At 52.3% G+C, this 16,167-nt stretch overlaps 1 protein-coding gene across 2 annotated transcripts in view; it reads right to left on the minus strand.

Annotated features, from left to right (window-relative positions):
- The window catches only part of LOC138649320 (adhesion G-protein coupled receptor G1-like), a 78,658-nt gene that overhangs the window by 41,103 nt on the left and 21,388 nt on the right, over positions 1-16,167 (minus strand). Inside the window, exon 2 of one of the 2 annotated variants that reach the window (XM_069739605.1) lies at positions 10,426-10,839. In XM_069739605.1, the coding sequence (XP_069595706.1) occupies positions 10,426-10,839 (414 nt within the window). Of the gene's footprint in view, positions 1-10,425; positions 10,840-16,167 lie in introns of those variants that run through there. The other variant, XM_069739606.1, reaches the window with a different exon arrangement.

Below are 16,167 nucleotides of genomic sequence, written 5' to 3' on the forward strand. Positions count from 1 at the left end.
CAGCAAAGTGAGGCCCGATATTCTAGACAGAGCGAGGATAGCAAAGAGAACTATGCAGTCTACAAAAAACCCTAAAACGAAAACCACGCAAAGGGGCAAAAAGACCCACCGTGCCGAACTAACAGCACGGCGGTGCACCCCTTTGCTTCTCAGAGCTTCCAGCAAAAGTTAATAGCAAGCTGGACAGAAAAAACAGAAAACAAACTAGAAGCACTTATCTAGCAGAGCAGCAGGCCCAAGGAAAGATGCAGTAGCTCAGATCCAACACTGGAACATTGACAAGGAGCAAGGAAGACAGACTCAGGTGGAGCTAAATAGCAAGGCAGCCAACGAGCTCACCAAAACACCTGAGGGAGGAAGCCCAGAGACTGCAATACCACTTGTGACCACAGAAGTGAACTCAGCCACAGAATTCACAACAGTACCCCCCCCTTGAGGAGGGGTCACCGAACCCTCACCAGAACCCCCAGGCCGACCAGGATGAGCCACATGAAAGGCACGAACAAGATCTGGGGCATGGACATCAGAGGCAAAAACCCAGGAATTATCTTCCTGAGCATAACCCTTCCATTTGACCAGATACTGGAGTTTCCGTCTAGAGACACGAGAATCCAAAATCTTCTCCACAATATACTCCAATTCCCCCTCCACCAAAACAGGGGCAGGAGGCTCCACAGATGGAACCATAGGTGCCACGTATCTCCTCAACAACGACCTATGGAATACATTATGTATGGAAAAGGAGTCTGGGAGGGTCAGACGAAAAGACACCGGGTTGAGAATCTCAGAAATCCTATACGGACCAATAAAACGAGGTTTAAATTTAGGAGAGGAAACCTTCATAGGAATATGACGAGAAGATAACCAAACCAGATCCCCAACACGAAGTCGGGGTCCCACACGGCGTCTGCGATTAGCGAAAAGCTGAGCCTTCTCCTGGGACAAGGTCAAATTGTCCACTACCTGAGTCCAGATCTGCTGCAACCTATCCACCACAGAATCCACACCAGGACAGTCCGAAGACTCAACCTGTCCTGAAGAGAAACGAGGATGGAACCCAGAATTGCAGAAAAATGGAGAGACCAAGGTAGCCGAGCTGGCCCGATTATTAAGGGCGAACTCAGCCAACGGCAAAAATGACACCCAATCATCCTGGTCAGCGGAAACAAAACATCACAGATATGTTTCCAAGGTCTGATTGGTTCGTTCGGTCTGGCCATTAGTCTGAGGATGGAAGGCCGAGGAGAAAGATAGGTCAATGCCCATCCTACCACAAAAGGCTCGCCAGAACCTCGAGACAAACTGGGAACCTCTGTCAGAAACAATATTCTCAGGAATGCCATGTAAACGAACCACATGCTGGAAGAACAAAGGCACCAAATCAGAGGAGGAAGGCAATTTAACCAAGGGCACCAGATGGACCATTTTAGAAAAGCGATCACAGACCACCCAAATGACCGACATTTTTTGAGAAACGGGAAGGTCAGAAATGAAATCCATCGAAATATGTGTCCAAGGCCTCTTCGGGACCGGCAAGGGCAAAAGCAACCCACTGGCACGTGAACAGCAGGGCTTAGCCCTAGCACAAATTCCACAGGACTGCACAAAAGCACGCACATCCCGTGACAGAGATGGCCACCAGAAGGATCTAGCAACCAACTCCCTGGTACCAAAGATTCCTGGATGACCGGCCAGCACCGAACAATGAAGTTCAGAGATAACTTTACTAGTCCACCTATCAGGGACGAACAGTTTCTCGGCCGGACAACGATCAGGTTTATTAGCCTGAAATTTCTGCAACACTCTCCGCAAATCAGGGGAGATGGCAGACACAATGACTCCTTCCTTGAGGATACTCGCCGGCTCAGATAACCCCGGAGAGTCGGGCACAAAACTCCTAGACAGAGCATCCGCCTTCACATTTTTAGAGCCCGGAAGGTATGAAATCACAAAATCAAAACGAGCAAAAAATAACGACCAACGGGCCTGTCTAGGATTCAAGCGCTTGGCAGACTCAAGATAAGTAAGGTTCTTATGATCAGTCAAAACCACCACGCGATGCTTAGCACCCTCAAGCCAATGACGCCACTCCTCGAATGCCCACTTCATGGCCAGCAACTCTCGGTTGCCCACATCATAATTACGCTCAGCAGCAGAAAATTTCCTGGAAAAGAAAGCACATGGTTTGAACACTGAGCAACCAGAACCTCTCTGTGACAAAACCGCCCCTGCACCAATCTCAGAAGCATCAACCTCGACCTGGAACGGAAGAGAAACATCAGGTTGACACAAAACAGGGGCACAGCAAAAACGACGCTTCAACTCCTGAAAAGCTTCCACGGCAGCAGAAGACCAATTAACCAAATCAGCACCCTTCTTGGTCAAATCGGTCAATGGTCTGGCAATGCTAGAAAAATTACAGATGAAGCGACGATAAAAATTAGCAAAGCCCAGGAATTTCTGCAGACTTTTTAGAGATGTCGGCTGAGTCCAATCCTGGATGGCCTGAACCTTAACCGGATCCATCTCGATAGTAGAAGGGGAAAAGATGAACCCCAAAAATGAAACTTTCTGCACACCGAAGAGACACTTTGATCCCTTCACGAACAAGGAATTAGCACGCAGTACCTGGAAAACCATTCTGACTTGCTTCACATGAGACTCCCAATCATCTGAGAAGATCAAAATGTCATCCAAGTAAACAATCAAGAATTTATCCAGATACTCACGGAAAATGTCATGCATAAAAGACTGAAAAACAGATGGAGCATTGGCAAGTCCGAACGGCATCACCAGATACTCAAAATGACCCTCGGGCGTATTAAATGCCGTTTTCCATTCATCTCCCTGCCTGATTCTCACCAGATTATACGCACCACGAAGATCAATCTTAGTAAACCAACTAGCCCCCTTAATCCGAGCAAACAAGTCAGAAATCAATGGCAAGGGATACTGAAACTTAACAGTGATCTTATTAAGAAGGCGGTAATCAATACACGGTCTTAGCGAACCATCCTTCTTGGCTACAAAAAAGAACCCTGCTCCCAATGGTGACGACGATGGGCGAATATGTCCCTTCTCCAGGGACTCCTTCACATAACTGCGCATAGCGGTGTGTTCAGGTACGGACAAATTAAATAAACGACCCTTAGGGAATTTACTACCAGGAATCAAATCGATAGCACAATCACAATTCCTATGCGGAGGTAGGGCATCAGACTTGGACTCTTCAAATACATCCTGAAAGTCCGACAAGAACTCTGGGATGTCAGAAGGAATGGATGACGAAATTGACAAAAATGGAACATCACCATGTACTCCCTGACAACCCCAGCTGGTTACCGACATAGAGTTCCAATCCAATACTGGATTATGGGTTTGTAGCCATGGCAACCCCAACACGACCACATCATGCAAATTATGCAGTACCAGAAAGCGAATAACTTCCTGATGTGCAGGAGCCATGCACATGGTCAGCTGGGCCCAGTACTGAGGCTTATTCTTGGCCAAAGGTGTAGCATCAATTCCTCTCAACGGAATAGGACACCGCAAAGGCTCCAAGAAAAATCCACAACGTTTAGCATAATCCAAATCCATCAGATTCAGGGCAGCGCCTGAATCCACAAACGCCATGACAGAATACGATGACAAAGAGCACATTAAGGTAATGGACAAAAGGAATTTGGACTGTACAGTACCAATAACGGCAGAGCTATCGAACCGCCTAGTGCGTTTAGGACAATTAGAAATAGCATGAGTAGAATCACCACAATAGAAACACAGTCTGTTCAGACGTCTGTGTTCTTGCCGTTCTACTTTAGTCATAGTCCTGTCGCACTGCATAGGCTCAGGTTTACTCTCAGGCAGTACCGCCAGATGGTGCACAGATTTACGCTCGCGCAAGCGACGACCGATCTGAATGGCCAAGGACATAGACTCATTCAAACCAGCAGGCATAGGAAATCCCACCATTACATCCTTAAGAGCTTCAGAGAGACCCTTTCTGAACAAGGCCGCTAGTGCAGATTCATTCCACAGAGTGAGTACTGACCATTTCCTAAATTTCTGACAATATACTTCTACATCATCCTGACCCTGGCATAAAGCCAGCAGATTTTTTTCAGCCTGATCCACTGAATTAGGCTCATCGTAAAGCAATCCCAGCGCCTGGAAAAATGCATCAACATTACTCAATGCAGAATCTCCTGGTGCAAGAGAAAACGCCCAGTCCTGTGGGTCGCCACGCAAAAAAGAAATAATAATCAAAACCTGTTGAATAGGATTACCAGAAGAATGAGGTTTCAAGGCCAAAAATAGCTTACAATTATTTCTGAAGCTCAGGAACTTAGTTCTGTCACCAAAAAACAAATCAGGAATCGGAATTCTTGGTTCTAGCATCGATTTCTGATCAATAGTATCTTGAATCTTTTGTACATTTACAACGAGATTATCCATTGAGGAGCACAGAGCCTGAATATCCATGTCCACAGCTGTGTCCTGAAGCACTCTAATGTCTAGGGGAAAAAAAAGACTGAAGACAGAGCTAAGAAAAAAAAATGATGTCAGGATTTCTTTTTTCCCTCTATTGGGAATCATTGGTGTGGCTCCTTGTACTGTTATGGCTGGCAATCAGGCAACACAGCGTGCAGTAATCAGCGCACATACAGAGATCTGGCAATAACCAAAAACAATAGGACGAGCTCTGAGACGTGGAATCTCTGTAGACTGCAGTACCTGATCTATCCTCACACAACTATAAGCAGCAGTGGATTGCGCCTATCACTACCTATGCAACTCGGCACTGCCTGAGGAGCTGACTAGCCTGAAGATAGAAATACAAGCCTGACTTACCTCAGAGAAATACCCCAAAGGAACAGGCAGCCCCCCACATATAATGACTGTTAGCAAGATGAAAAGACAAACGTAGGAATGAAATAGATTCAGCAAAGTGAGGCCCGATATTCTAGACAGAGCGAGGATAGCAAAGAGAACTATGCAGTCTACAAAAAACCCTAAAACGAAAACCACGCAAAGGGGCAAAAAGACCCACCGTGCCGAACTAACAGCACGGCGGTGCACCCCTTTGCTTCTCAGAGCTTCCAGCAAAAGTTAATAGCAAGCTGGACAGAAAAAACAGAAAACAAACTAGAAGCACTTATCTAGCAGAGCAGCAGGCCCAAGGAAAGATGCAGTAGCTCAGATCCAACACTGGAACATTGACAAGGAGCAAGGAAGACAGACTCAGGTGGAGCTAAATAGCAAGGCAGCCAACGAGCTCACCAAAACACCTGAGGGAGGAAGCCCAGAGACTGCAATACCACTTGTGACCACAGAAGTGAACTCAGCCACAGAATTCACAACAGATGAGGCAGACTCTGCCAGCAGCGCCCCCAGGAGGCCGTGGAGGATGAGGCAGACTCTGCCAGCAGCGCCCCCAGGAGGCCATGGAGGATGAGGCAGACTCTGCCAGCAGCGGCCCCAGGAGGCCGTGGAGGATGAGGCAGACTCTGCCAGCAGCGCCCCCAGGAGGCCGTGGAGGATGAGGCAGACTGCCAGCAGCGCCCCGAGGAGGCCGTGGAGGATGAGGCCCACTTCCTGCTGAGGTGCCCCAAATACGCCGCAGTGAGGGACACTCACCTCAAGAGACTGTCTGATCTCCTCCCAGACTTCACCTCCAAGGAGGAGGAAGAGAAACTACAGATAATACTGGGGGAAGAGTAAAGTGCAGCGACCATAGCAGCAGAATATGTCAGTGCCTGCTACAGACTAGGAGGAGCCTGATATGTCATGGACTCTTGTACCCCACCCTGGACATGTCCCTATCCCCCAACTAAAGAGCCTGATATGTCATGGACTCCTGTACCCCATCCTGGACATGTCCCTATCCCCAGAAGAAAGAGCCTGATATGTTATGGACTCCTATACCCCACCCTGGACATGGCCCTATCCTCTAAAAGGAGCCTGATACATCCTGGACCTCTATATGCCTCCCTACCCGCCTATTTTTACCATATGCTTTGGCAATGCTAACATGTACTTAGTCCTGCCAATAAAGCTCATTTGAATTTGACAAGCGCGAGACAGAGAGGAGTGTATGAACGTAACCCAGAAGGAGTACACCTAGCGGTAAAAGACCTTAACGACATTCTCTATGCAGTGGCAGAAATGTCCGACCTGAAAAAAAGCATGAACAAGAGGCCGAGTAAACAAAATCCCAACAACTGGTTTGACAAATAATGTAAGACCATAAGGAAGGGACTAAGAATGGCCTCAAATAAAAAACAGAGACCCCAACAACCCCACTCTGAGAGGTGTGACACCCCAGGCCAGAAGGGGGAGCTCTAAACCTGGTTTATGGTGAACTCCCTTATAAATATAGGGGCAGCACGGTGGCGCAGTGGTTAGCACAGCAGCCTTGCAGCGCTGGAGTCCTGGGTTCAAGCCCCACTAAGGACAACATCTGCAAAGAGTTTGTATGTTCTCTCCGTGTTTGCGTGGGTTTCCTCCGGGCACTCCGGTTTCCTCCCACATTCCAAAGACATACTGACAGGGAATTTAGATTGTGAGCCCCAATGGGGACAGCAATGATAATGTGTGTAAAGCGCTGCGGAATATGTTAGCGCTATATAAAAATAAAGATTATTATTATTTATTTAAATACATTCTGGTCTGGAGGGAAAGGGTCAGTGAGTGAGCATTCTGTCAGACTCGGCAGACAGACATAGAGTGTCAGAAGGTCTGAAGGGGCCATGTAGCCTGAGGTACTACAGCTCCTGGAGAAAAGAAAACTTAGAAAGAATGAACAACTTGTGGAAAGTGTGCAGGAGAGAGAAGGCACAGAAGAGTGATACAAGCGGAGCAGAGCAGTGAATTGGCTACCTCCCTGGCTGGCGCAGATTCCGATAGCCGGAAGACCGTGGCCGTGCTGAACTCTAAGTGGCACAGCTGAAACTTCAAGCTACCTGTCCGCCTTTACACCCAGGAGACACAGTGATACTTACAGGGCCCGGGTCGTGATAGAGACCCTATAAAAAGGCCTGCTTCACCTGTCATACGAGTTATGTCCTAACCTTTATGGGTGACAGAGAGGAACTGTGAGGACCTCATCAGAAGCCATAGGCAGTAAGGGACTAGAGCACCACCGCGCTAGAGGAAGGCTTAAAAACTCCACCTTGTAAAGGGGAATTTGGACTTGCTTCCAAGCCGGCCGGACCCTGCCTGCCCTGTGATCTGGTGTCCTGGACTGCGGTTGCCTGAAGCTTCAGTAAACTAGGTAAAGAGACTGCAAACCTGTGTCCTTGTTCTTTACTGCGTCATTCACCATCTTCCATCGACACATCGGGAGCCCTGTGGACCTATTTCATCTGTGGGAAGTTATACCATCTAGCTGCCATACCATCACCTCAGAGGACCCCTTTAAGCAGCGTTGGTCCCTACTGACCGAATACCACAGGTGGCGTCACGAACATAAACTTTAATCAATATCCCTTTTACATGGGCACCCAGGGCCACAAACCAGGTCGCCACGGTGACACGTCCCCTTAAGTAATGGACCCGGTACCGAGTGCCCCATGGCCCTGGCGGGTGATCCTTAAGCCTACCACACCGTACAAGGAAACTTCAAAGCCATTCTCAAGAGAGAAAGAGAGCGAGATGACAGTGAGAAAGGAAGAGAGAGAGAGAGACAGAAAGAGAGGGGGTGCAGACGCTGCAGCGGTGCTCTCACCTGGGTCCGTGGGCTGGAGGGGGGTGCTGACACTGCGGTGGCGCTCTCACCTGGGTCCGTGGGCTGGAGGGGGGTGCTGACACTGCGGTGGCGCTCTCACCTGTGTCAGCGGGCTGGAGGGGGGTGCTGGCACTACGGTGGCGCTCTCACCTGTGTCTGCGGGCTGGAGGGGGGCGCTGGCGCTGCGGTGGCGCTCTCACCCGTGTCCGCGGGCTGGAGGGGGGCGCTGATGCTGCGGTGGCGCTCTCACCTGTGTCCGCGGGCTGGAGGGGGAGCTGGCGCTCACCTGTGTCCGCAGGCTGGAGGGGGGTGCTGACGTTCCGGTGGCGCTCTCACCTGTGCCCGCGGGGTAGAGGGGGCGCTGACACTGCGGCGGCGCTCTCACTTGTGTCCGCAGGCTGGAGGGGGGTGCTGCGGTGGTGCTCTCACCTGTGTCCGCAGGCTGGAGGGGGGTGCTGATGCTCCGGTGGCGCTCTCACCTGTGTCTGCAAGCTGGAGGGGGCGCTGATGCTGCGATGGCGCTCTCACCTGTGTCCGCAGGCTGGAGGGGGGTGCTGCGGTGGCGCTCTCACCTGTGTCCGCAGGCTGGAGGGGGGTGCTGATGCTCCGGTGGCGCTCTCACCTGTGTCTGCAAGCTGGAGGGGGCGCTGATGCTGCGATGGCGCTCTCACCTGTGTCCGCAGGCTGGATGGGGGCGCTGAGGCTGCGATGGCGCTCTCACCTGTGTCCGCAGGCTGGAGGGGGGTGCTGCGGTGGCGCTCTCACCTGTGTCCGCAGGCTGGAGGGGGGTGCTGCGGTGGCGCTCTCACCTGTGTCCGCAGGCTGGAGGGGGGTGCTGATGCTCCGGTGGCGCTCTCACCTGTGTCTGCAAGCTGGAGGGGGCGCTGATGCTGCGATGGCGCTCTCACCTGTGTCCGCAGGCTGGATGGGGGCGCTGAGGCTGCGGTGGCGCTCTCACCTGTGTCCGCAGGCTGGATGGGGGCGCTGACGCTGCGGTGGCGCTCTCACCTGTGTCCGCAGACTGGAGGGGGTCGCTGACGCTCCGGTGGCGCTCTCACCTGTGTCCGCAGGCTGGATGGGGGCCCTGACGCTGCGGTGGCGCTCTCACCTGTGTCTGCAAGCTGGAGGGGGCGCTGATGCTGCGATGGCGCTCTCACCTGTGTCCGCAGGCTGGATGGGGGCGTTGACGCTGCGTTGGCGCTCTCACCTGTGTCCGCAGGCTGGATGGGGGCGCTGACGCTCCAATGGCGCTCTCACCTGTGTCCGCAGACTGGAGGGGGGCGCTGACGCTCCGGTGGCGCTCTTACCTGTGTCTGCAGACTGGAGGGGGGCGCTGACGCTCCGGTGGCGCTCTTACCTGTGTCTGCAGACTGGAGGGGGGCGCTGACGCTCCGGTGGCGCTCTTACCTGTGTCTGCAGACTGGAGGGGGGCGCTGACGCTCCGGTGGCGCTCTTACCTGTGTCTGCAGACTGGAGGGGGGCACCGACGCTCCGGTGGCGCTCTTACCTGTGTCTGCAGACTGGAGGGGGCGCTGATGCTGCGGTGGCGCTCTCACCTGTGTCCGCAGGCTGGAGGGGGCGCTGACGCACCGGTGGCGCTCTCACCTGTGTCCGCAGGCTGGAGGGGGGCGCTGACGCTCCGGTGGCGCTCTTACCTGTGTCTGCAGACTGGAGGGGGGCACCGACGCTCCGGTGGCGCTCTTACCTGTGTCTGCAGACTGGAGGGGGCGCTGATGCTGCGGTGGCGCTCTCACCTGTGTCCGCAGGCTGGAGGGGGCGCTGACGCTGCAGTGGTGCTCCCACCTGTGTCCGCAGGCTGGAGGGGGCGCTGACGCTGCGGTGGCGCTCTCACCTGTGTCCGCAGACTGGAGGGGGGCGCTGACGCTCCGGTGGCGCTCTCACCTGTGTCCGCAGACTGGAGGGGGCGCTGACGCTGCGGTGGCGCTCTCACCTGTGTCCGCAGACTGGAGGGGGGCGCTGACGCACCGGTGGCGCTCTCACCTGTGTCCGCAGACTGGATGGGGGCGCTGACGCTCCAATGGCGCTCTCACCTGTGTTTCGCAGACTGGAGGGGGGCGCTGACGCTCCGGTGGCGCTCTTACCTGTGTCCGCAGACTGGAGGGGGGCGCTGACGCTCCGGTGGCGCTCTCACCTGTGTCCGCAGGCTGGAGGGGGCGCTGACGCTCCGGTGGCGCTCTCACCTGTGTCCGCAGGCTGGAGGGGGCGCTGACGCTCCGGTGGCGCTCTCACCTGTGTCCGCAGGCTGGAGGGGGCGCTGACGCTCCGGTGGCGCTCTCACCTGTGTCCGCAGACTGGAGGGGGGTGCTGATGCTGCGGTGGCGCTCTCACCTGTGTCCGCAGACTGGAGGGGGGCGCTGACGCTCCGGTGGCGCTCTCACCTGTGTCCGCAGGCTGGAGGGGGGTGCTGAGGCTCCGGTGGCGCTCTTACCTGTGTCCGCAGACTGGAGGGGGGCGCTGACGCTCCGGTGGCGCTCTCACCTGTGTCCGCAGACTGGAGGGGGGTGCTGATGCTGCGGTGGCGCTCTTACCTGTTTCCGCAGACTGGAGGGGGGCGCTGACGCTCCGGTGGCGCTCTCACCTGTGTCCGCAGGCTGGAGGGGGGCGCTGATGCTGCGGTGGCGCTCTTACCTGTGTCTGCAGACTGGAGGGGGGCGCTGACGCTCCGGAGACGCTCTCACCTGTGTCCGCAGGCTGGAGGGGGGCGCTGATGCTGCAGTGGTTTCCTGCTGGCTGCCCGTTGAGGGTGAGGTTGATGAGCAGCTGCTCGGGGCGACAGGGTGCCGGGATGTATGATGGGCGACTCTTGTTGGAGGCGATGACCGGCACGGTCCAGGACTTGGTGCCTCCATATGTGAAGTTGAAGATGTGCAGGGCAGGAATCCAGTGCACGCAGAAGATGTAGGGCCCGGGCAGAGGCTGCAGGGTGGCGCTCCCCACAGGCAGTCCCGGAGACCGCACCAGTAGCGCCTTCTCCGTGTTCACCACAATCAGCACGTCTTCTCCAGAGCCGTCAGCGTACTGCAGGCTGTTACCTCCACTCTGCTGGATCCGCCATCCACACAGTGACAGCCCGCGGGCGCCCGGAGCCAGCGCTGAGGACAGAGCACCAGGCACAGCAGTCAGATTATAGCAATGGGATCCCATCATCTCAAGAATCAGTCTGCGGCTATTCACTGGACACATTGTAACGGACCCTCAGCTATGTCCAGGATTACAGACGTCAAATGACTGTGCCCCGTTACTGACAACAAACACAAGTTCATGGACACCCGCCATATATCAGGGACGCCCCGAAAGATCCGTCATATACCGAGAACGCCCCGCCGTGTACTGAGGACACCCCGTAACACCCCCGTATACCAGGGATGCCCCGCCGTGTACCGTAACGCCCCGTAACACCCGCCGTATACCAGGGAAGCCCCGCCGTGTACCGGGGATGCCCCGCAAGCCCCGCCATATACCGGGGACATCCCGTAACACCCATCGTAAACCAGGGACGCCCCGCCATATACCGGGGACGCCACGCAAGCTCAACCATATACCGAGGATGCCCCACCGTATATCGGGGACTCCCCGCAAGCCCTCCATGTACCGGATATGCCCCGCAAGCCCCGCTTTGTACTGAGGACGCACCGCCGTATAGCGGGGACGCTTCGCAAGCCACGCGATATACCGGGGATGCCCAGCAAGCCTGGCTATATACCGATGACGCTCTGCAAGCCTCGCCGTATACCAGGGACACCATCAAATGTCGCTGTATAGTGACATCCCGCAAGCCCTGCCATATGCCGGGGACGCCCAGCAAGACCCCCGTATACCGGTGACACCTTGCAAGACCCGCCATATACTAGGGACACCCCACAAGACCCGTTGTATACCAGGGGCACAGGAGTGTGGAAGATGAGGAGGACGACAACACAGGAGTGCCGAAGAGGAGGACACAGCAGTCTGGAGGTGTTTCTCACAGCACAGCAGTGCAGGGGAACAGTCAGAGCGAGAACTTTCAGGTAAAGGTTTCATATTCACCGCAGTCATCAAGAGGTGGTGGTATCTCAGACTGTACCATGCAGGATAGGATTAGATGCACGGCTCAGCAGACAGTATCACACAGGATAGGATTAGATGCACGGCTCAGCAGTCAGTATCACACAGGAGAGGATTAGATACAGCTCAGCAGTCAGTATCACACAGGATAGGATTAGATACAGCTCAGCAGTCAGTATCACACAGGAGAGGATTAGATACACGGCTCAGGAGACAGTATCATACAGGATTGGATTAGATACAGCTCAGCAGTCAGTATCACACAGGACAGGATTAGATACAGCTCAGCAGTCAGTATCACACAGGAGAGGATTAGATACAGCTCAGCAGTCAGTATCACACAGGATAGGATTAGATACAGCTCAGCAGTCAGTATCACACAGGAGAGGATTAGATACACAGCTCAGCAGTCAGTATCACACAGGAGAGGATTAGATGCACGGCTCAGCAGTCAGTATCACACAGGAGAGGATTAGATACAGCTCAGCAGTCAGTATCACACAGGATAGGATTAGATACAGCTCAGCAGTCAGTATCACACAGGAGAGGATTAGATACACGGCTCAGGAGACAGTATCATACAGGATTGGATTAGATACAGCTCAGCAGTCAGTATCACACAGGACAGGATTAGATACAGCTCAGCAGTCAGTATCACACAGGAGAGGATTAGATACAGCTCAGCAGTCAGTATCACACAGGATAGGATTAGATACAGCTCAGCAGTCAGTATCACACAGGAGAGGATTAGATACACGGCTCAGCAGTCAGTATCACACAGGATAGGATTAGATGCACGGCTCAGCAGTCAGTATCACACAGGAGAGGATTAGATACAGCTCAGCAGTCAGTATCACACAGGATAGGATTAGATACAGCTCAGCAGTCAGTATCACACAGGAGAGGATTAGATACACGGCTCAGGAGACAGTATCATACAGGATTGGATTAGATACAGCTCAGCAGTCAGTATCACACAGGACAGGATTAGATACAGCTCAGCAGTCAGTATCACACAGGAGAGGATTAGATACAGCTCAGCAGTCAGTATCACACAGGATAGGATTAGATACAGCTCAGCAGTCAGTATCACACAGGAGAGGATTAGATACACAGCTCAGCAGTCAGTATCACACAGGAGAGGATTAGATGCACGGCTCAGCAGTCAGTATCACACAGGAGAGGATTAGATACAGCTCAGCAGTCAGTATCACACAGGATAGGATTAGATACAGCTCAGCAGTCAGTATCACACAGGAGAGGATTAGATACACGGCTCAGGAGACAGTATCATACAGGATTGGATTAGATACAGCTCAGCAGTCAGTATCACACAGGACAGGATTAGATACAGCTCAGCAGTCAGTATCACACAGGAGAGGATTAGATACAGCTCAGCAGTCAGTATCACACAGGATAGGATTAGATACAGCTCAGCAGTCAGTATCACACAGGAGAGGATTAGATACACAGCTCAGCAGTCAGTATCACACAGGAGAGGATTAGATGCACGGCTCAGCAGTCAGTATCACACAGGAGAGGATTAGATACAGCTCAGCAGTCAGTATCACACAGGATAGGATTAGATACAGCTCAGCAGTCAGTATCACACAGGAGAGGATTAGATACACGGCTCAGGAGACAGTATCATACAGGATTGGATTAGATACAGCTCAGCAGTCAGTATCACACAGGACAGGATTAGATACAGCTCAGCAGTCAGTATCACACAGGAGAGGATTAGATACAGCTCAGCAGTCAGTATCACACAGGATAGGATTAGATACAGCTCAGCAGTCAGTATCACACAGGAGAGGATTAGATACACGGCTCAGCAGTCAGTATCACACAGGATAGGATTAGATGCACGGCTCAGCAGTCAGTATCACACAGGAGAGGATTAGATACAGCTCAGCAGTCAGTATCACACAGGATAGGATTAGATACAGCTCAGCAGTCAGTATCACACAGGAGAGGATTAGATACACGGCTCAGGAGACAGTATCATACAGGATTGGATTAGATACAGCTCAGCAGTCAGTATCACACAGGACAGGATTAGATACAGCTCAGCAGTCAGTATCACACAGGAGAGGATTAGATACAGCTCAGCAGTCAGTATCACACAGGATAGGATTAGATACAGCTCAGCAGTCAGTATCACACAGGAGAGGATTAGATACACAGCTCAGCAGTCAGTATCACACAGGAGAGGATTAGATACACGGCTCAGCAGTCAGTATCACACAGGAGAGGATTAGATACACGGCTCAGCAGACAGTATCACACAGGATAGGATTAGATACACAGCTCAGCAGTCAGTATCACAGGACAGGATTAGATACAGCTCAGCAGTCAGTATCACACAGGAGAGGATTAGATACAGCTCAGCAGTCAGTATCACACAGGACAGGATTAGATACACGGCTCAGCAGTCAGTATCACACAGGAGAGGATTAGATACACAGCTCAGCAGTCAGTATCACACAGGAGAGGATTAGATACACGGCTCAGCAGTCAGTATCACACAGGAGAGGATTAGATACACGGCTCAGCAGACAGTATCACACAGGATAGGATTAGATACACAGCTCAGCAGTCAGTATCACACAGGACAGGATTAGATACAGCTCAGCAGTCAGTATCACACAGGAGAGGATTAGATACAGCTCAGCAGTCAGTATCACACAGGACAGGATTAGATACACGGCTCAGCAGTCAGTATCACACAGGAGAGGATTAGATACACGGCTCAGCAGTCAGTATCACACAGGACAGGATTAGATACGTGGCTCAGCAGTCAGTATCACACAGGACAGGATTAGATACAGCTCAGCAGTCAGTATCACACAGGATAGGATTAGATACACGGCTCAGCAGTCAGTATCACACAGGAGAGGATTAGATACACGGCTCAGCAGTCAGTATCACACAGGACAGGATTAGATACACGGCTCAGCAGTCAGTATCACACAGGATAGGATTAGATACACGGCTCAGCAGTCAGTATCACACAGGAGAGGATTAGATACAGCTCAGCAGTCAGTATCACACAGGATAGGATTAGATACACGGCTCAGCAGTCAGTATCACACAGGAGAGGATTAGATACACGGCTCAGCAGTCAGTATCACACAGGACAGGATTAGATACACAGCTCAGCAGACAGTATCACACAGGAGAGGATTAGATAGACAGCTCAGCAGTCAGTATCACACAGGACAGGATTAGATACAGCTCAGCAGTCAGTATCACACAGGAGAGGATTAGATACAGCTCAGCAGTCAGTATCACACAGGATAGGATTAGATACAGCTCAGCAGTCAGTATCACACAGGAGAGGATTAGATACACAGCTCAGCAGTCAGTATCACACAGGAGAGGATTAGATACACGGCTCAGCAGTCAGTATCACACAGGAGAGGATTAGATACACGGCTCAGCAGACAGTATCACACAGGATAGGATTAGATACACAGCTCAGCAGTCAGTATCACACAGGACAGGATTAGATACAGCTCAGCAGTCAGTATCACACAGGAGAGGATTAGATACAGCTCAGCAGTCAGTATCACACAGGACAGGATTAGATACACGGCTCAGCAGTCAGTATCACACAGGAGAGGATTAGATACACGGCTCAGCAGTCAGTATCACACAGGACAGGATTAGATACGTGGCTCAGCAGTCAGTATCACACAGGAGAGGATTAGATACAGCTCAGCAGTCAGTATCACACAGGATAGGATTAGATACACGGCTCAGCAGTCAGTATCACACAGGAGAGGATTAGATACACGGCTCAGCAGTCAGTATCACACAGGACAGGATTAGATACACGGCTCAGCAGTCAGTATCACACAGGATAGGATTAGATACACGGCTCAGCAGTCAGTATCACACAGGAGAGGATTAGATACAGCTTAGCAGTCAGTATCACACAGGATAGGATTAGATACACGGCTCAGCAGTCAGTATCACACAGGAGAGGATTAGATACACGGCTCAGCAGTCAGTATCACACAGGACAGGATTAGATACACAGCTCAGCAGACAGTATCACACAGGAGAGGATTAGATAGACAGCTCAGCAGTCAGTATCACACAGGACAGGATTAGATACAGCTCAGCAGTCAGTATCACACAGGAGAGGATTAGATACAGCTCAGCAGTCAGTATCACACAGGATAGGATTAGATACAGCTCAGCAGTCAGTATCACACAGGAGAGGATTAGATACACAGCTCAGCAGTCAGTATCACACAGGAGAGGATTAGATACACGGCTCAGCAGTCAGTATCACACAGGAGAGGATTAGATACACGGCTCAGCAGACAGTATCACACAGGATAGGATTAGATACACAGCTCAGCAGT

Source organism: Ranitomeya imitator, chromosome 9 (genome assembly GCF_032444005.1).
Source record: "Ranitomeya imitator isolate aRanImi1 chromosome 9, aRanImi1.pri, whole genome shotgun sequence".
NCBI classification, from domain to species: domain Eukaryota; kingdom Metazoa; phylum Chordata; class Amphibia; order Anura; family Dendrobatidae; genus Ranitomeya; species Ranitomeya imitator.